General features: G+C 40.2%; 2 protein-coding genes and 1 long non-coding RNA gene across 10 annotated transcripts in view; 1 reads left to right on the forward strand and 2 right to left on the reverse strand.

The window, feature by feature from the left end:
* The window catches only part of LOC148059882 (uncharacterized), a 312,120-nt gene that overhangs the window by 137,637 nt on the left and 152,888 nt on the right, over positions 1-21,595 (forward strand). The gene's annotated exons all lie outside the window — the stretch shown is intronic.
* On the reverse strand, positions 739-6,012 carry LOC148059888 (specifically androgen-regulated gene protein). Its single transcript, XM_087780892.1, has 4 exons — positions 5,927-6,012; positions 3,304-3,484; positions 3,078-3,231; positions 739-2,518 (listed from the first exon to the last, which is right to left on the reverse strand). The coding sequence occupies exons 2-4, from the start codon at positions 3,406-3,408 to the stop codon at positions 1,422-1,424; spliced, it is 1,356 nt and encodes a 451-aa protein (XP_087637018.1). The 5' UTR covers positions 3,409-3,484; positions 5,927-6,012; the 3' UTR covers positions 739-1,421.
* The window catches only part of anks1aa (ankyrin repeat and sterile alpha motif domain containing 1Aa), a 46,566-nt gene continuing 32,053 nt past the window's right edge, over positions 7,083-21,595 (reverse strand). For 2 of the 8 annotated variants that reach the window (XM_087780880.1, XM_087780875.1), the window contains 13 exons: positions 20,307-20,363; positions 18,979-19,048; positions 16,362-16,477; positions 12,725-12,823; positions 12,121-12,267; positions 11,846-11,953; positions 11,625-11,780; positions 11,430-11,567; positions 11,294-11,365; positions 11,138-11,224; positions 10,365-10,502; positions 10,123-10,287; positions 8,893-9,274 (listed from right to left, as the gene is read on the reverse strand). In XM_087780880.1, the coding sequence (XP_087637006.1) occupies positions 9,164-9,274; positions 10,123-10,287; positions 10,365-10,502; positions 11,138-11,224; positions 11,294-11,365; positions 11,430-11,567; positions 11,625-11,780; positions 11,846-11,953; positions 12,121-12,267; positions 12,725-12,823; positions 16,362-16,477; positions 18,979-19,048; positions 20,307-20,363 (1,464 nt within the window). In that variant the 3' untranslated portion in view covers positions 8,893-9,163. Of the gene's footprint in view, positions 8,002-8,892; positions 9,275-10,122; positions 10,288-10,364; positions 10,503-11,137; positions 11,225-11,293; positions 11,366-11,429; positions 11,568-11,624; positions 11,781-11,845; positions 11,954-12,120; positions 12,268-12,724; positions 12,824-16,361; positions 16,478-18,978; positions 19,049-20,306; positions 20,364-21,595 lie in introns of those variants that run through there. The other 6 variants (XM_087780881.1, XM_087780878.1, XM_087780879.1 and 3 more) reach the window with 4 other exon arrangements.

Below are 21,595 nucleotides of genomic sequence, written 5' to 3' on the forward strand. Positions count from 1 at the left end.
GCACAGGTCTCCACATGGAGGTTCTGTGGTCGTGTAGATAGAACAAGTGGCTCTGAAAGCCTTCAGTTGGGTTACATCTGGGATTGATTCCCACTCCCTCCAACACTAACTGGATCAGATGACCGTGGGATGCCCTCAAATGTAATATCATTTATTTTAAAGCTTGGTCACAAAGTGCTGATAATCAACAACTATGATAAATGTACCTGGAGCAGAGGGAACTAAACCCACGCTGACCCTAAAGGTCTTTAGAGCGACAAGCTCCGCCCACTCCACTAGGTAACTTTTGCCAGAGGCTTCACACATCACCAGGCTCACTGTGTCCCATTCAACTTTGTCTGGTTGGTGGTGGAGGAAGTTGGAATTGAACCCACGCTCAACCAGACCAAAGGGTTGACTTGCTCTATTGGGCGTCATAGCTCAGATTGTAGAGTGGTTGACTCATGGTCAGAGAGGTTGCAGGTTCAATCCCAGCTCCAGACAAGATTGTGGCATTGTGTCCCTGAGCAAGACACCTTACCCTGATGGTTGAGCTGGTGCACTGCATCACAGCCTACTCCCATCAGTGTGGGTGAATATGTGTGTGAGCCATTTACATTATGTACCTTAAAATGAAACTCCTATTTTCAAAACATGCAAAACCTACAAAACATTTGCTGGAAAAGGTAACTGGACGTCTCAAACTGGGGAATTCTATCCGGCATTATTTCCCCGACAAAAGAAAGTGTCATTGAAGCATCACATTTCTAAACTTTTATAACACAAGAGGGAAAACAAGCTGCACTGGTTCACTGAGCCTGCACAATGATATTGGTGTTCACATGCCATCAGATAAAGGATGTGGCACGCCAGGAGTCGAGGGACGTGCTCGTGCACAGAGACAGGTATCTGAGGTGCGTTCGCATGTTTCAAATAACTCGACGTCTGCTTTTTAAATCTAATTATAATGTTTCCACACTTAGCGGTACAACTCTGTTTACAAGGAAGCAACACAGACTCAACACAACAATAAATATGTTTCATTAAATGTATTCATCTGAGACGTTTTTTTTTTTTATTGTGTGGCAAATCCATTTTATTTTATTTGGTGGTTACAAAATAACAAGTGCTGTTATTGATCCTTAATTCATTGAGTTCAGATCACATCGCATTCAACCAACCTTTAACATTTGAGCATCGAAGTGACTACTTAAAATATCTTTTTCAATATTTTTAACACTAGATAATAGAAGATAAAAGTCAGCGGGAATTTATTTTTCTCCTCCTTGTAAAACCTATGTTTGAAATGCAGTAAAAATTGTAGACTGAAGCAGAATTAACGAACCTCACCCAAGCTTTGTTCATGTGTGTTTTTAAGGGTCAGCACATTTGATTTATAGTCCTGTGAGATGAAAGTGTAGCCATCAGACCAGCAGGTCCACTCAGTCTCTGATCAGTCCCAGCTTCCTGAGGGCCTTGCGCCGGTCCTCCTCGTTCTCGGCCCGAGGGCAGATGAGCACGCTGATGCCTTGAGAACGTGGCAGCTTCTGAGAGGTCCCCTGGGCGGGAAGCGACCGCCGAGTGTCCATCTCTTTGCCGGCTCCGGGACGGGGCCCCTGAACTTTCGAGAACTCGTTTCTACTTCCCAGAGAAGCGGGTCGTGGTCTTGTGTTGCGCAGATCGGCCGGGTTCAGCTCGTTGATGCTGCTCAGGCCTGGACCTGAACGCTCCAGGGTGGCGGACTTGGTGACCCTCGGCGGGGTCAGCAGCAACTCGGGCGGACTTGACCATGCTGGTTTTGAGATCTGCGGCGTTGGGTCACAAAAAGCAGCCGGAGCAGGAAGAAAGTCCTGGTCTGAGGGGCGTTTGGGCGGGGTCAACGGGATCTGGGGTGACCTGGGTGACGCCGGCGAAGTCGGGGCTGCCCACGAGTTTCTGGTCTTGGGAGTATGGTTGGGACTCAGGAGAGGACTAGGTTCTTTCTCGTCGCTTTTCAGCAACCCAAGCTTCCGAAGGGCCTCCATTCGGACCTTTTGATGGTCGATCATGTTCCGGTCACCGCCAGCAGGGGGCGAGAGGTTCAAGCTGCTGTCGGAGCCAGAAAACCTGTGCGACTTGAGGACGATGTTAGCGGGGAGTTTCTTGGGCTTCGGTGCCACAGCCGGAGGAGTTCTCGGAGGTGAAACCAGTGAGGGGGTTTCAGCGAGAGCATCCGGCTTGTGTTGGTGACCCTTTAAAGCAGCTCTTTGTCGTAGCTGCTCCACTTCCACAGGTGCTCTCGGAGCTTCACTCCGTGGTCCAGGTGACCTCGAAGTCTGTGGCACGTCCATGAAGTCAGAGGGAGGAGGAATCAGAGCCAGGTTCATCCCTCCAGAGGACTTCTCTTCTCCACCTTTAGAGGGCGACTCAACCATGAGGGTTTCACGAGAAGAAGATCCCGGCGACAGATCAGAAGCTCCGCTCAAGACTGGATCCACAGATTTGTTTCCACGGCTGATCCGCTCGGCTCTCCTCGAATTGGAGATGAGCCCGGCCACGTCTGGAAGTGATGAGGAGACATTAGGTGTTGGCTCCAGAACATGAACCTCCAGAAACAAACTCTACCAGAACCTTGAATGAATGAGTCGCAACGCAAAGTTATCCAAAAATAAACTCTGAGGGGATATTAGAGTCAGAAACACTTCATAGTATTAGTTTGTGGGTAGATTTTTCAATAAAATGAATAAGATAAATACAATAAAATGGAACAAAATAAATACAATTAAAAATTATAATGTAAAAAACAATAAGAAATAACTTTAAAAAAAATGGAATAGATGGAACAGAATAAAAAAATAGACTCAATGAAATGATTACAATCAAATAAATAATGAATAAATAAAGTAAAATAAAATACTGAATATAGAATGAATTAAGTGGATTCAATCAACTAAGTTATAATGAATACAAATAAATACAATAACATAAAGAAGATTAAATTAAAATAAATAAAAGAAAATGGAATGTGATAAAACAAGGGACTCGTCCATCAAAGTTGGTATATAGAAATGAAACCATATTGATTTAATAAGATTAAAATATATATTATTTTCACTTACCAATACCTTTTCCCCGGCTGGTGTGAGTCGGCGGCTCTGGTTCGTCGTTAGAAAGCCCGCTGTCCTCCTGGACCTCCATGGCCTCGATCATCTCCTCCAGGTACACGAGACACGCCCTCTCCTCGGGCGACAAATGATCCATGCTGTCGTCGCTCTGCACGAACGCCACGACGACGGTTTATTTTGGAAAGAATGACACGAGAGAAACAGAAGCAGACGGACTCACACAGGCAGAGTTCGCACTGATGACGCTGTCGCAGCTGCCGGCGCTGTCCATGTTTACCCCAGAATCCATGGCGGCGCCACCAGGCCACGTGTCACTCTTCGGCATCGCACCCGGGACTCCACCAGGTTAGTATCGACTCCACAGTCTTTTTACAGGTTACTCTCTTGACATGATGAAGGATCTGAGAACATCAACAAAAAAATCCTTTTCATAGCTCAACACAGTTAGTTTCAATGACATGATCTGATGTTTACAGTCTCTTCATGGTAGTAGAAGTAGAAGTAGAAACACCAAACACAACATCAGCTGAAGTCATTAAACACCTCAGTAACCTCTTACTCAATATCCTGGAACTGTTCATGGTACTTCCTGCTTTTCATACCTCCTGACGGAATGTTTATTTTAAATGTCACCCTGTCCAACAGCTATTACGTGATAGAATAATTAAATAAATTAACAGATATCTCCACCATGACAAATAGTTTTATAGCAACATATTACTGCAAAGGGGCAAATAAAAAACAAACAACATCTATAAGATGATACAATAGTAGATAATCAGAATACAGTATACGTTGTATTGTCATTTTAACGTTATTTTTGCACACCGCTAATAGATATATTAAAATAAATAAGAATAAGAAAGTATATAATTAATTTATATATACACTGGGTGTATATATTTATTAGCATTATTAGAAAATATCAATACACCAACAATAAAATATGATTTTCTAATACTGTATCAATATTTAACAGCACTTTAAAAATTATTTAATTTACATATTATTATTACTATCATTTATTATTATATTTTTTTGAGATTTCAAATCATACTATAAAAAGTCATTTTTGTTTTATGTTTTTGATTTCAATAAAATGTGTGTAAAATAAAATATTTTGATTTATTTTTCCCTCCACAGCTAAAAGATCCAACGAAATCCTGCGAGATCCCAGCGAGGACTGAGGACGAGAGGATACTATATAAACTGTCTGTATATATATATATATATATATATATATATATATATATATATGCTCTCGTGTTACAGCAAAGGGTCTGAATACTTCATGTGATCATGTGATATTTCAGTTTCCTTTTTAAATAAATTCTACATTGGAAGATGTGGTGCCGAGTGTACATTAATGGGTAAAAGAAAATGAACTTAAATTATTTAAGCGAATGGCTGCAATGAAACAAAGAGTGAAAATCAAAAGGGGTCTGATTGCTTTCCGTAGCCACTGTATATTGAATAAATATGTATGATTTATGTAATATGTATATGATGATGATGATCAGAATAGACTTTTTGAGAATTGGTCAAATAAGAGAATCAATGTCTTCTTCTTATAATAAAGCGTTGAAAAAGGAACCAGGAACACATACTTGGTGTCATGTCGTCATGTCAGGTTATGTGATACACCAGATTGTCTTCCATCATCACACTTCTGTAAAAACTCGCGTCAAGATATAGCGATAAATGCATGAATTATTTTCGACTGTATAGAGTTTGACTGACGCACAGGTCGAAGTACTTCCAAGCAGGACAAACAACCTGCAGTGCAGCGTACTTGTCACGCACCTGCCTCAGGTGTGTGCGAGCGATAGCTAAACATTTATTGCTCTGAGCGATTATACAACTGGACCCGCTCTTACACCGCCTCATTCAAAGCCGAACTTCCAGCAGATCTGAGGAGGACTCCCAGGATAACCTTCAAACAGCAAACCTGAGACTCGAGGTTGACATATAAACAGTGCAGTGACAGCTCCAGGCGAAAAGATGATGACCTTCTCCCATAACAATGTTTCAACAATAAACAAAACACCAGTTAAGGGAGTTTTTTTTTTTGTCCTCGTCAGCTTCAGCCACCAGCAAATGAGCAACACTGAACTCCACACACCCTCGTCTGACTTTAATAAGACAGGAATGTCACTGTGCTTGCTTTTTTTTTTTTCCCCTGCCATCCAGACAACTCCCGTCCACTGACCAGAGCCAGGAGAAGATCTGAAGATCTTGAAGCTCTCTATGAAGGAGTGGAGAGTGTGTCACTCGTAAAGAGGTCCAAATATGTCAAGCATGGCAGACACACTGGTTTAATCATTATCAGTAAACATTGAGCAACCCCTGTTTGACCGAGAATTAATGTTTAACCACAGAACACTGTCAAGTTTAGTATGGAACAAAAAAAGAATTTAGAATTATTAACTTTATATTTGCATGATGAGTTATTCACGTCCTGCCATTTAAAGGATTTACTTGTGGTTACATTTAGAAAGTTATTTCAGAACAATCCATGTCACTGGCAATACTTAAAAACATATTTACAGGATTTAAAGAATACATTTTATGTTCTAATGTATGTCATTCATCAGTTTTCTATAGCAGATTATTCAAGTAGTTGCAGGTGAACATTTAATAAAACAAAGTTAATCAAAAATCAGTCTTACTTCTACTAACACTAGTTATACGAATAGAAGTTCATAAACATGGTTATGAGAAATAGTATTAAGGTTTTTGTTTATTAGAATGATCAATTCGAATGATCTGTAAATAAAGCGAAAACCAATTCAATTTTTTCTTAACAAAAACAAAGCAATAGTTTGTATTGTAAAAGTACTCACCGGTTAAAAACAAAAGTTTAGCTCGTGTCAGACGTCATGGTGGATCCTCTCGCCCCCACGCTCGTACGTGCACTGACCTGCAGGAGTTGCAGGTAGAGAAGCCACAACTCAGGGAGCCAATCAGCGCGCGGACAGGTGACTCGGTAGCCAATCAGAGGTGAAGGCCTGATGAGCAGCCAATCATAGAACTGACAGCAGAACCATCAGCCAATCAGAAGAAAATCAATCAACGAAGGCGTTTTATTATTTGTGACAAACAATCATTTTGTGTCATCACATCATCATGTCATATCAGGATGATCTAAAACAGAGATTTGTATTAAACGACAGAAAAATATATTTTATAAATAGAAAATTAAGAGAAAAAAACGAAAACACCGTATCTCTTGCTAAAATGTCTCTTTTTTCCAAACATTTCTCCAAGAGGATAAAATTAATTGTACCAGAAGAATAGATTGTTAAAAACCTTATGTTAAGGTACAAATTATTACCAGAGGTATTAATAAAGTCTATCTATCGATTTTTTAAATCATATTAAAGCATAAATTAATATTTATTAGCATCTTGTTCAGCAATGCTTTATTCTTATCACCCTTACTACTATTTAATCAGTACTTATTTAGTTATTAATTGTCTTATTATTCATAAGACCTGACGGTTTCAGAAAAAAAAAACAACCTTTCATCTAAGATCACGATATAAACATTAGTAAAATGATCCAAAACCTCAAGTCAAAGAAATAAAGTTAACAGTAAATGATATCAATCAAAATACACAATTTAATACATTTAAATATAAAAAAAGATTATGTTCAGTGATAGAGAAAAGTAGGAATAATGGGAAGAAATAATTTCTGTTCTTTTCTCTGCTCCCTATAAATCTCTACAACAAATAGTTAGATTACTGTTCAAAATTTGGTGACGGTATGTGTAATGTGTAAATAAAACTTAGGTGTATTTAATGTGTCCGAGTGTTAAAATGTACAAATATGCTGTAAACCGATGTGCCGTAAAAAGACAATATGATAAAAAAAACAAAAAAAAACTAAACAAACATATTTTACGATCACAGTTAGATTTTTTATTTCACCTTTTTAAAATCAAAACCAATGGTGTGATTGACTGTAAAAAAAAATATTCTCAAAAAATAAAACACATTTGATTCAATTATTAAGTTTATTAGTCGTACAGTTATGAAAAATAATCATAAAAAAGACTGGAAGCCCAAGATTATTTACAATCTTTTTTTTTTCCAAAGTGAGGTCCCTCATCTGAGACGTGTTCTCTCAGCCTTTTCTTTAAAATCACAGAGTTTTTATTCACGATATGTTGAGCTTTTATAAGACATAGTCCTCTTTCTCTCTTTCGACAAAAGTCAAAAAATTACATACATACATATATATTCATATATAGATATCTATAAAAGCAAAAATAATTCAAGTATCAAAATACAGACTGCGCGATTCCTTTACAAGATCATTCTGGTTATCGTCGACGACTCCTCAGCGATGTGCAAAAGTGTCACCAGTACCAGAGCAAGTACCACTGAAGTACCCTCATCAAACGCCGATGTAAAAAAAGTACCACGAAACAGCAACGTACTGACATTATTATTACTGACTTGCCTGCATCTGTGAACTGAAAAAGCCTGCATGGCAGGTTTGGTGAATAATCCAGGGGAGGATCAGAGCCACACCTGATCCAGCATAACATCATCATCCGACAACAAACCCACGAAAACCTTTTTCAGTGTAGTGTCAGTCGGCTGGTCTGGATGGTGACATGCCGTCACCGTTGAGGACCCCGATGTAGGAAAATGCTACAATATTTGGATACAGGCTGGAGAACGTCCAGCAGGGGGCGTGTACCGACAGTGTGAGGTCGAGAGGATCATGCAGAAGAAGAGTGTCACACCCAAACATTTTCAACAAAAGTGCTTCTTTAACACATGCATGAGCTTCAGCAAACAAAAAACGTTTTTTTTTTTCTTCCACCTGGAACGATGTGGAAGGTCACCTGACGAACACAAAAATCCATCCGTCAAACATCTTGTCCGGGAGCGGCCGCAGCGGTCAGCTGCACACAGGGGGACATGCAAACAAAAGCATTGGATTAAAATAAAAAAAATGGGATGGAGGGTAATGACTAACTGCAGATGTTAAACGTTAACTCAAGAGTGATGGTGAGAACAAAAGTGGAGGAGAGGGATGAGTGGAGGAGAGAAACTCAAGAGAGCTTTCGGGTTTAACCTGATCCTGAAAGAAGTCATGCAGGTGGACGTCACATGACTAACGCCGGACTCACACGAAAAGAGGTTTTCTTTCCAGAGAGTGAAGAGACTGCACATGTTATTCTGGTCAAATATAAGATATTTCTCTCTTGATCTTTGACTTTGGTTTTATATTCTGTAAATATGGTTACATTTGCAGCTTTATTAAAACAGTCGCTGAAAACAGTGTTTGTGAAGCTCCGCCCATTGAGTCGGAGGACTAAACATTTAATTGGATCAGCGAGCTGTCAATTAAAACAGCTGATTTGGTGTTTAGAAGGTGACTGGATGAAATATAGAATGGTTTGAAGGAGAGATACTCATCATAAAGGGATCCATCCTATATTAGCTCAAAAACAGTTCCCTCGCTTTTGGTGTTTGAAGCTCACTTTTGGTGGGTTCAAGCTCACATGTTTGGCAGGAACAGTTACACATCGAGGATAAAAGCTTTAACATGTCATCAATGAAGGAACTTCCTTCGGTAAGAATGAACAAATAATCAATAATCACAGTGATAAACTGTCTCAATAACCTAAAAAAAACAAACATTTCCCGAAACACAAAAATAAATACAAACATATTGCTGCTGGAAATCTGAAAGAAATGTCTCTCTAAAAAAAACAGTCTAGGAAGCGAGTCTAAGCCAGGAGCTGCAGCAGGTCACTCTGAGAATCAGATTCTCTGACGTCGCCTAATCACAGCCGGGGAAGCACCGAGAAAAGAAAAAAGCACTTGGAGTCAGCAGAGGAAGGGTGGAAGGAAGGAGGTGTCAGTGCGGACGGTGAGAGGAGTCTAGGACTGGAGGTGGGTCAGTGGGGAAGCTCAGCCATAAGTGAGAAAAAGGAGGAAGTCGGTTTCCTGGCCCGGAGAGTCACAGTGGAAGGCACGACAGAGGGAGGGAAAGAAAAGGGTGAGGAGGAGGAGGCCAGGTCCAGACGGAGGTGTTAGGTGGAGGGGGGGGGGGTCCACTCAGAAAATGGTGGTCTCGTACTTGGTGCTGATGGTGCGTTTGGACTCCTTTGGGTCGACGAGCCACGTGGCGCTGCCCTGAGAATCTTCCTCCTGCTCTGCGATGTCACCCTGGAAGACAGGATGAAGTGTTACCGCTCACATGTCACTAGAGGGCGCCAGAGGGACACGTAACCGTGATCTCTTCAGGATGTTAGCGTTAGAAAAGAAGATATTTATATTAAAAGTGCTTGTAAATGGAAGAAACTAATGAAATCAAGTGAGGAAAATAATGGAGGCTGAAAGAAGATGATGCCAACGGTGAAGAAGTTGAGGATGATAAAGACAGTTGTGATGATTATGAAGAAAATGATGATGATGAAGATCCTTGTGATACAGATGACAGTGAAACAGTTGAACATGATGTCTATAACGATGAAGAGCATAATGAAGATGATGAAGATCAAGAGAAATGAGAAGTGGGAGCAGGTGAAATGAAACGACTGTGACTGAACAGTCTAAATAAATATATACAGTATTATCTCATATTATTAAGAAGATCTTGTGACTCATTGAGGAAATTCCCCAACTTTGTATCATTAAAAAACATTTTACTGCCATTCATCAGATGCACAAGAGTCTTGTGGACGTTAAACTCTGTGTCTGACGTCTAATTATCACGCCTTTTAAACTGAAACTTTATTCTAAATGTTAAAAAGAGTAACATTTAAACTTGATATAAGGTAACAACTGCTGTCCTTCTTTCTTAAAAGTGATGACTAGGCAAATTGATGAGACCCAGGTGAAGGTGAAGGTGTTCAGCGTCGACTCTGGAAACTGTGGACGAGGCGGGTTTGAAGTGATGCAGAAAGTTTTCAAAAAGTCATAATCAGTACAATAAGCGCCGAGAGCAGAAGTGAATCTATTCTTAACCGTCTGACTCGGCAGTTTTGGTTTGAAGCAAGAACAGCTCGACTCACCCCTGACTTCCTCACGCTGGCCCGAGGTTTGTGCGTCGGCCTGCTGGACTTGGTGTCGATGACGTCGGCGCCCTGGTGGTGTTTGGTCCTCTGAGCCTGCAGAGCCAGCTGATACGCCACCTCGAAGGCCTGACCCAGGGTCAGGATGATCTCATAGGTCAGGTTCTGTGGCGGGAGAGCGGAACATCAGCGAGTTTCCTCAGAGGATTCTGCTCAACAACAACCAGCAGGATTTAATTTACCACATCCACGGTGCTGAACACATGACAGTAGTGGTGGCTGGTCTGCAGGTCCTTCGTGATGTAGGCGAACGTGCACAAGTCCTCCGGGTCCTGGGCCGCACAGGAAATGTTCCGGATCTCGTGTTCTGCAATGATGTTCTGCAACCAGAAGAGATGAGGGACTTTGAGCTATGTAGCCAATATATATATATATATATACATACAGTTGAAACCAAGCGTTTCAGTTTGTGGCCGTATTAAAGTGGTTTCATAGCCAAACACAAAACACATTAGAAACAAGAAAATATGGCCAAAACCACAACCTAAAATGGACGAAACCTTGCATAAAAAATATTCATCAAACAGTTTGAACCAGCTTCTTTGTTAGCAGAAAACCCACACATCGACCAAACTGTGGTCAAGTCTCTAGAATTTACCTCTGGTGCCCCCCAAGCCAGAGTTTGAGACCCCTAGTTTAAACAAATGATTGCATGTCTACTACAAGTATGTAACAAGTATGTAAACAAATATGGATTCAAATGAAATATTGGTGTCAGGGCTACAGTTAAACTGCAGTTGAAAATTGTTTGATTTTAGTTGAAAATTGTTTGATTTCATTTTTTAAAAAAGTTTGATTATGAAAATAGTTTGATTACAGTTGAAAATAGTTTGATTTCAATTGTTTGTTTTTTTATTTCAGTTGTAAATTGTTTGATTTCATTAAAAAAAAAGGTTTGATTTCAGTTGAAAATTGTTTGATTTCACTTGAAAATTGTTGTATTAAAGTAACAAACCTTATTGGCAGCATCGATGAACTTCACTCCCTTGTACGTGATGGACAGAACGATCGTCGGGACTTTCCTCATTTGCTCCGTCGACCTCTGTGAAGAAAACATGGAAAAGTTGATGAATACTCTTCATGTCCATGACCTTTTATTTGAACCACGCACCCTCATTTTGGCACAGGCGTCCTGGGTGGACTCGGTACCCCGCAGATCCTTGATGAGCATCGACCCGAGATACTGAAACCAGAACCAAAGTTCGTCAGAGATCCTGCAGCGCACTTGAGGAAGCCTTGACACTCACACTGGCTTCGTAAGCGCAGCACTCGAATATCAGCTTCTCCGGCTGATGGTGCCAGTTCTGGACCGGAGCGTAAGGAGCCGCCAGGCTGGGCGGCCGCAGGGTCAGCCGGGGTTCTCGATGACGCTCCTCGCTTCGTTCCTGAGCACAAAATGGTCACAACCCACCCAAACAAGGAGGGAGACGATGGATACTTACATTTGGTCTGTGTCGCTCACTGCGATGCCTCGCGTCCACGTCGCCCTCCTGCGGCTTCTTTCTCGCCGGTTCTGTCGGCAGCAGAGGATCCATGGAGTGTCCGGAGTAGGAATCCATCTGACTGAAGGAGTTCTGGGAGCCCGGCAGGTCTTGACACTGAAGACGAGACGATTCATTAGAGCTCCTTGTCACAAAAGTGGTTGTGGATTTCTGCTTCTCACTCTGATCTGAGAGAGACGAGGAGGTTTGATCGGCGGCTCCTCGTACGGTCGCTCCGCTAACGAGGCGATGATTCTTTTCCTATGTCCGAGGAGGGAAATCTTCAGCACCTGGAGGCAGAACCAGACCTTCAATTCAACCACCACCACATCAGTCACAAGCACAATGGACCCCTCCCACCCCCATGTCTCACTCTTATTCCCGAGTTTCCCTTTTTTTTTTTCAAAACCTCATTTCACCCTCTGATGCTTGTTTGCGCTCCATTTAGACGACTCACGTTGACGATCTCCAGCTCCCAGAGGTTCTTCACACAGTCCAGAGAGCGATAGCCGCTGGCCAGGAAGTTGTGCAGATACTCGTGAAGGCCCAGATTCTCCAGCCAGGAGGACAAAGAGTTGCAGCCGTCGCAGCCCAGAGCTTTGACCTGCTCACAGATGAAAGTCGTGCGTGAGAAGAGATGTTTTTTCCCTCTTTTTTCAATTGTTTCTCTACTTTATTTGATTATATGATAGTTTATTATTCACAAATACATGTGAAATGAGGATCTTGGCAGTGGTATGAGGTCTTAGTGCTTTTCTTGTTTTTATTCAGGCAATGTTTTGTGCTAAATTTTATGATTTCATTTCAATTTTTGTTCTGTTCCTTTTCCATCTGAACCACTGAAAAAACATAAAAATGTTGGATTGAAGATGGAAGTATTTTGACTGACATTTCGACAAAACACATTTAATCAACATTCTCCATGTTCTGTCAGAATTAATTTAGGGCTTAATAGTGTGTGCACGGAAAGGGATAAATATAATTGATTAATTGAGGACGAACGCTTTTAGCTATAAGCAAAATAAACGCGTGATCATCTGATGTCACTCCATGCTTGCTACCTTGGGAAAGGAGCGTGCTGCGTGCAGGATCTTCTTCCGGTGGCTTGGATCCATGATCCCGATCTCCCTCAGGTCCTGGTCCTCCATCACGTTGCTCCCCTGCAGCACAAATGCAAATCTCAGTCGAGTCACAGTCTTGACGCCACACGTTGAGTGATTCCTTAAACCAATGCTGATGATAATAGACTTCAAGAAGAGTCCATGCACCAAATATTGATCACACGAGGAGCAATCACAGCAGAAAAAAAAAGGTCAATAACTCCTAAATGAGCCTTCAAAACCAACCCTAGTGACCCGTTCTGCTGGTGTGGGGAGGGGGTATGTCAATAACCAACAAACTGAGACCTTAGTGTGTGTGTGTAAGATGGGGGGGGCAGATCCATCTTTGGTTACACCCAGTATCACCTTGGAGACGGTGTTGCTGCTAGACTCGGGCGATAAATCAACGTCAGTCGAGGATGGTCAGCGATATAAGATCGAGGGGTTTGAGGGTCCCTGATCTGAAGCTGGAAATCAAAAGGTTTGACGCGTCTATTTCGGTCCTGAAAATAAATCAACAGCAGAAGAAACCTGGAGGTTAATCAAGGTCGCTGCTGGTGGGCCGGAAGAGGTGACCTGTTGTGACGAGATCAGCTGCCAGGGGGACAAACTGCTGAGTCCGAGGAAAATCAACGAGGTAATCTTGTAACTGACACACATGCGAGGGTCTGCACTTCCATTAGAAGCATCCTTGGCTCACAGTCTTCTTCAAAGGACTTTTGATGGAAAAGGAAGGTGGCAGTGGAGACTTATCAAGAACCTTTTGGTGAATTTCCAGCTGGGTGGAAGCCACAGGACCAACCTAGAATCAGGTGACCCCCCCATCTAGCTGCTTAGCTCAGTCTCAAATGTTTGTGTTTGGTGTTTACAACCGCATGCAACTTCTCATGCTAGACCCACAATGCACTGCAACAGCTAAAAGTAAATAAATCTTGATTGAATTCCTGATTTAACACATCAAAACATTTTATTACATTTTGTTTGGTTCTTTCTAAAGTACAATTGGTGTTCTCTAATGTCAGCCAGAGCCAATAATATTTATTTTATTCATATAAAGTTGACTTTTTGATTAAGTAGTTGATTGTTTATAAGTGAAGTTCGTTCCTCTGAATTTGTTCTCTGTTTGTTCTACGTTTTCTTTTATTATTATTGTCATTTAAAATTTTCTGGATATTAAAGAGAAAACTGTTTTTATGACATATTTTATATACAAGACACTTTAAATATAATTAAATTCTATTCACAAGACTAACTCTTACAAGACTGTGTTTCTGATACATCGACGACCCCTGAACTAGACCCATATTTCAGATGATAAATCCTGATAAAAAAGCATCCAGAAAAAAACTTCATTATCAGTCTTTAGTAGATTTGTCAAAAGTAAAACGTTGTTAACAGATACGACACTCATTTTCAAAACTTATCAAAGTTGGAGTCTCTTTTTGCACATCTGTTTTGCAACGTTTTATGTTTTACTATTGATATTTAACATGTTTTAAGATGTTTTTTTTATTATCATCATGTTATCAAAATGGTATCGAGCATCGACTATTATCCTGAGCATTGATATCGAGTTGTAAATCTTTGTGTCCTGACAGTCTGGAGTCAAGATGCCAACGTGCTCAAGAGTTTTCATTGATCCTCCGTATGTCATGGATGTGTCGAGGTTGAGCTCTAATGACTGCATCGATCATCATTTCATCACTGTTTGAATATCGTGAAAAGATAATTGTCTCCGAAGAATTCAGCTATGTGTTTAAGGCACGCACAGAATTGAGGCGACACACTGCAGACTAATCAAGTCTGTTCAGTCACAGCGTGCACCCCTAAAGTAAATCTGCTCGTGCAGTGCCAGCGAACGTCGCCTCTGCTCGGCCGTGACGCCCTGAATACAAAGTTCTCTGTCACAGACGAGTTGTGCTGCATCCCCGGGAAGTCAGATGAAGCTGCGGCAAGAAAGGTTGTTCCAGAGAGAAGGACGTCCAGTTGTAGGGTCACGGGGGCAGCAGCCAGAGGCCAGGACTCAACTCTGTCCAGCTCCACCGAAATAAGAAGATCAATTTGCTGTTTTTAGAGCTACTCGGTTGCTAATCTGCTCCTAAAGATAGACCATGCGAGCAGTAGAAAATAAGAGGACTTTGAAAGCATGAATGACAGAAAGATTAAACCCTGGGAGGAACTTCAAAGGCTCCGACGCAGACTTAGTTGATGAAGCTTGTTGAGAGGATAGAACGCTCCATACTATTTTAATGTAAACACACTGGAAATAGAGCTTCTTGAAAACATGATTCTTCTTTGTACGGAGTTGACCACACGTGGAAGCGTACCATCAGTAACCTTGGATGGAGACGCAGCTTATTGAATCATTTATATAAGAGCTCATAAATTGTCAGCGGAGCGTGACTCAACACTTACACTGATCAGGAACATGACGGCGACACTTCTACTCACTGGAGCAGTCGCACGAGTCCCGATATAAGACACGTCGACCTTTGGATCCTGATTGAATGTTATTTTCCCAATAAAACCGCGATGCGTGATACCAGTAAATCTTCAGTTAAACCACGCGTAAAGGTGCGGCACCGGGCCACATGCGGACCTTTGAGTGCATCTATGCGGCCATTGTGAGTAAATTATGAAGTTCATCAGTGTCATCAGAATATTAACCGATTGAAATTTACATTTTAAATGCTGAATGTATTTATTTATTAATTGTTTGTTTTGTAAGCATTTTTTGTAATTTAAATTAATTTTTTTTACATTGAAATGTTGAATTATTTTGAATAATTGAAAATAAAAATAGAATATTAGAACATGGACCCGTCCTATCCAGGGTGTCCCCCCCCTCTCACCTGAAGAAACTGGGATAGGCTCCCCTCTACAACCTTTATAAGGGAATAAGGGGTAGAAAATATAGATAGTTTGATTTTAAAATAAAATAAAATAAAAAAAAAATTATATTAATTTTTCTATTCGTAGACCTATATACATGTTTAGCTAATATAAAAACGTTATATATAATAGTATAATGGTAACACCTAATAGGCCGGAAAAAAATAAAATAAAAAATAGCATTTAGAAAATCTTCGACTATTCGAATATCAAACTTTGTCAGGTTAAAAAAAAAATTAATAAACAAAATCATAAAAAATGTATAATTCAAAATCAATATACTGTATATTCAACATTTTAATATACATGTAATCGAATGAAATTAATCAATTAAATGCAAATCCAACTTTCAATATAAAAATTATGGAAGTTAATTATATCTGTGAAAAACGCAATTTCCTCCAAAATATGAAACTAATCAAAGCAATTGAATTTGACATTTAATCCAATTATTTGTTCAATAAAATGCAATATTTTTCTTTATTTGGTGAAATTGACCACTCACATGTGAAACTATATTTTAACAAAATAACACCATTAATTATTAATTGTTATAAAACGAACATTGTCTATAACCATCCCCCAATGTGGGAAGAATAAAAGAAATATCAAATCAATACTCATGATAGAAATGGTGATAATAAACAAAGTTTTAAGAGAATCATTTTTTTAAGTGAAGTCTCCTGCTGAAGAGTTCGTGACTCACCATGTAGTGCAGGTCATCGAAGCCGTTGAGCAGCAGTTTGCTCTCGTATTGGGGCAGCCCGACGTGCTCCAGCCAGTCGCCCACCGGCTGGTCCAGCAGTCGCCCGGCAGCACCTGCTGACATGGGAAAACGCTTGAGGAGGGAGAAACCTTTCAGCCGGTAGCATCGACACTCGGAGGGGGAGATGTGACATTCCCACATCATCCTCGGCCAGCAGAGCCGAGCGCTCCGGCAGCAGCTAGACAGTGTCCCGGGTGTCCTCGTGTCAGCGCCCGTGGAGGGTGCCGAGCCAAAGTCAAAAAAATAACTAACTATCAGCACTTGTAGAGGTGGAAGGGAGAGACGATCAGCTTATATTCAAGTGTTGATGCGATACGGCCAACATCTTGTTGAAACTAAATATTCAAGTTTAACAAAAGTAGCTAACATAGATGAAGTGCCCAAAATAAGCTTTTGTAAATATTTTCAAACATTCTCAAGATCTTAAAAAAGTCTCGACTGATCCGAGGAAAAGTTTAACACATCCAAGTTTCAATTATTCTTCATGGCGGCAACAGCAGAAAAGATTCAAGGATATCCACGTGCCAATAATCCCATTTTAATCCCACTCCAGATGCAGTCAAACAGCGTCTGCTGAACATGTGCTGAAGTTCATCGCTGCAGAAAAATCCCTTATAAACAGCGGAAGACAAGTCCTACTATTGTCCCGGCTGGTACACTTGTGCGTCTCGTTCGTCCTCCCTTCAGTCCCCCTCTCTCTCTGCCTCTCTCCCTCCCCCTCGACCAATCCCTTCTTTCTCCCCCTCCCTCCCCCTGCAGGTGTCTTTGTCAGCGAGAGCCAGAGCTTCACTATTTCAACGTTCACTGTGATTTCATGCCCGTCGGCCAATCAGAAGCGACTCCGGAGGAAAACAAGTGTCACAGCGTCCCACAGGGGCGTCACACTCAGGGTCCCCCGATGACCCGCTGACAGCGGTGGGATGGAGACGGAGCAGAGGGGTTGAGCCTCACAAAAAAAAAACATCTTGTGTATCAGAGGCTGATACGGGGCAGCGGCGGCAGGCTCAGGTTTCAGGGAGTCTTGAGATCCGACTGAGAACATCTCTGGACGTGATTGTCGTAAATATTTAATTATCCTCTTTCAGCACAGAGCATAACAAGATTAGGACGTGCAAAGATCCTGCGTAGAATCGTACTGCATTGCGTTAAGATACTATAATAGTGCTGAGGTAAACTAATCTGGAGAAGAGCAGGGAAATGATTCTTAAGAAAACCTCTTTTGGAACTTTCCTAATCGTCGGCACTTCACCCTCTTAACTTGTGTTGTTACTAAAGGGTTTAAGAAAAACAAGACGCAGATATTCACAGCGTTGTGTTCCAATTAACTTCCAGCCAACAGTAGCAGTTATAACGTTTTCTGCAGCTAAAAGAACAATGAAATTCCACAAAATTCCGACTGAGGACAAAAGGATACAGTCGACTCCAGTTGATGTTTGGACATATTTTGTTTTCAAAATGAAAGCAGTTATTACTTGTTTAAAAGTCATGTGGTCTGTCAATTTTACACCAGAGTCAAGTACTCAGACAATTCAAATATATCCTTGTTCTTAGAATCTCGTAATATATATTGCATCAGTGCGCCTGTATCGTGATACACATCTTGTCGACAGATTTTAGCCAATAGACACTACCAACTCAAGTTGTTACGATTAACATGATTGATAGCTATATATAGCATAACAATGAAAAACTCTAGTTGGAAAACCAAAGTTAAGCACAAATGAAAACAAAGTCATGGTAAAGGAAAAGCGAACAGTCTGCAAAATATTTAAGGGCCAAAGCTACCAAATATTTTAGTATACTGAAGTGAAATTACACCAATTAATTGAAAAAATATTGTTTAATTATCAAAAAGAAAATATTTAATTTGATTATGAGCAGCCAAATGGTTTCCCTTTTCAACACTTGACACGGTTGTGCTGCTAGAAGCTAAACAGGCTAAACTGGACACCTCCAGAGCTGCTGCTGATCCTGGATCTTCACCACGTCATCAGATCCCGAGTTCTCTCCAGCACCCCCATGGACCCTCCTACACTCTCCTCTTTTCTCTCACTATATCCTCCCTCACTCCTCTCCTTATCCATCTGTCTACCCCCCCATCCTTCCTCCCAGCCGGTCAAAGCGGCAGGCCGTCAACAATGAGTCGGGTTCCGCTCGAGGTTTCTGCCTTCTAAAAGGAAGTTTTTCCTCGCCATTGCTCACTGTACAGCTCACTGTACAGTGTTTTGTTTCTTGCTCTTTGTTGAATTGCTGGGATCTATTTTTCCTTAATCAACTATAGTCTTATTTCAACTGTATAGTGTCTTGAGATAACTTTGTTATGATAAGACACTTTAAATAAAATTGAATTGAAAAATTGAATTGAATTGACAATTACTTCTACTTATTTACCATAATTTGAAAATATTTTGACTATTAAATGAGTTCATTGGAGTTCAAAGTCAGACATCCATTAAATTATTTCAACCACTAAACTTGTTCTGTTCAAAATGTTTAAAGACATCTACAAAAAAAAACAGCTTTCATAACAAGACGGTGAAGATTTGATTATGTTTACCTGGTGTAGCGTAATGCTGATCTCTGGAGAAGTCGATGCCGGCACCGATCAGAGTCATGATCTTCTCGATCTGAGGATGAACAAACAAAAGAGTAAAACATGAGAAAACAGGAGAAGCAATACAGCTCTTCCTCCACCGCTCACCAGTAAAACACCAGCACATGCTTTGAGAAGCAACAAATCACCAACGCATATAGCAGCTTGTAACAGGAAATGATGTCATCGGGACAACAGAGGCAGGAAAGAGAGAGACATCGACAGATGTCGCTATCATTTAAAAATCATCAGGCATAATTGATGCTTCAAGTCACATGCTGTTTTATTGTGGAGGTGAACGGCCTCAGAGAAATAAACCACAGAAGAAATCGAATTCTACAGGCCCTCAAATGGTTAGAGGGGTGGTAATAAGGTTTTACATATTTTTACATTTTTCCTATACAAATATAAAATATAACATTTGGTTAAATCACTATAATTCACTATTTATTGAATAGAATAATTTTCTCTTTTTGAAAGTTATTTTATGATTGCTCATCCCTCACTTTAATTGATTTAGTCCCGAGCTAAAATGTTTTTTTAACATATTTCATTTGGATTATGTTTTTAAGATAAGTTTTGTAACATTTTATTATTTTTTCAATTAGCATTAACTGTTCAATAACAACAATTAATTACCTACAAAAAGACAACTTTATCTTATTTAATTATTTTTTAATAGTTATTTAAAGTTATTTTGCACCTTGCAGACCCAAGTAATGTTTCAAGTGTCATCATTATTTAACAACAAGTATTGTTAAATTAAAAAATCAAAAGGGATATGGTGAGAATTACATAAATTAGATTAAATTAGAGAAATAAAAACAAATTAAGTGGTTAATTTAAGGATTTACCAACAGAAAATAGGGTCACGTTGGATCAAAATAAAAGGGAGATTAAATATGAAATAAAAAAGTTTTAATCATAACACAAATGACGGAGATTATCTCTGAAATAATAAAAAATTGTTGGATTAAATCCATCTTTTAGCAACCCTAGAAGGCATCTGACGAAGTCATACATCTGCAAAAAGAGATTCATACGTTCATTGATCACATGGATCGTTGCATCAGATGAAAACTTTTAAAAGATGTCTTCATCTACACGTTCCAAAGTGATTCCCCAAGACAGAGTGACAGAGAAATAAGTTGTTTCTCAAAACCTGAAATGAATAACCCCTGAGATTATATCATTTCAAAATGGCTTTATGAAAGAATCCTCCAACAAAGAACACCCCAGATGCACAAAGTAAAAAAAAAAAAAATGAGTCAAAGACGCTTCAGAAATCTTACGCTCTCGTCGGAATTAGGTCTCGCTTGGTTTAGGGAAGAAGATGCAGGCGTCTGTGTCTGCCAGGAGAAGATTTAAGATCTGAACCCGTTCTCTTCACTTTATTATGAACATTAGTTGAAGCTAAAACACTTTGTCATGAAAGAATTCTGTTGCTGATGAAGTTCTTCAGTTTTTAAAAATAAATGATTACGTCTGGCAAGAAGGTTTTGACCCCAAAAGACCATTAGAGTGTGTGTTGTTCAAGCGACTACACAGATCTCCAAACACACCTGCAGCTACTGAAAATCAGACGTAATTTAACAACAACCTCAAACGCATCGCTCGCTTACATTCATTAGCAGGCGAAGACACCAGCCAATCACTGGAGCCGACATTAACCAGGCCACAGATACACTCATACAAAGTAGCTGCTGTGATATTGAGGACGGGTCAGTGATCTCGTCTGAAGAAGCAGCCAAGTTTTCAACCGGAGGGAGTATAATGTTCCTGTTGCTGGCACGGCTCCTCCGTGAGCAGAAGGCAAACAAAAAGGAGTGTCATTCACCTCGGAACACGAGTTTCTAATGCTGCCTCTTTGTTTAAAAATGCCGCAGCATCTGTTGTCTCGGGGAAGCTTCAAGCTGTTGCAGGAACAGAAAGCCGAAAAGGACACTTTAGTCTCGAGTCCAGGAATGTTTCGACTTATACATCTGCTGGTTGTTAAACAGGGAATTCCTGAAAAGATGTGAAAATAGCTTGGATTGCTGGGCAGTTGAAATAACTAAATAACTGACTATTTTCACACTTGGATAAACAAAGCACCATAGACAATGATTACAACAATGGGTACTACTTAACTGTAAGAAAGTATTGATACACTTTACAAAACTTTAGTAAATATGATTTGAATGCCAAAAAAATAAAAATTATTACTTATTTTTTCATTTTTTTCAATTCTTTTTATTAGGGCGGATCAATTTGACAAAAATTGGAGAATAAAATGGATAAAGAGCCCTTCTTCTCCGAAGTCCAGGTCGCCATATTATGAGAAGATTTGACTGATTGATACATAATTTGATTGGAATAAAATATTTAGTAAACGTAAGTAAACGTATATTTTGCATTTTAAAATCCACACTAACAATAAACACAAAAAACTCTATCTCTGCCAAAAGCAACTTCAGTCTGAACGTTCCTCTGAACCTCAGCAATTTGATTGGAATAACAAAATCATCTCAGCTATAGATTCATTCCAAGTACCGTTCAGGGACTACTGAGTAACTCTCTGGTATTGAGTTTAGGCGTTCTT

Source organism: Callionymus lyra, chromosome 19 (assembly GCF_982586985.1).
Source record: "Callionymus lyra chromosome 19, fCalLyr1.hap1.1, whole genome shotgun sequence".
Lineage (NCBI taxonomy): Eukaryota > Metazoa > Chordata > Actinopteri > Syngnathiformes > Callionymidae > Callionymus > Callionymus lyra.

Bases quoted from the DNA above. Each gene is read 5' to 3' on its own strand.
- LOC148059888 (XM_087780892.1), bottom strand. From the start codon at position 3,408: ATGCCGAAGAGTGACACGTGGCCTGGTGGCGCCGCCATGGATTCTGGG. The intron at 3,232-3,303 runs GTGAGTCCGTCT...GCGTTCGTGCAG, and splicing joins TCAGTGCGAACTCTGCCTGT to AGCGACGACAGCATGGATCA. The intron at 2,519-3,077 runs GTAAGTGAAAAT...CATCACTTCCAG, and splicing joins CAGCCGGGGAAAAGGTATTG to ACGTGGCCGGGCTCATCTCC.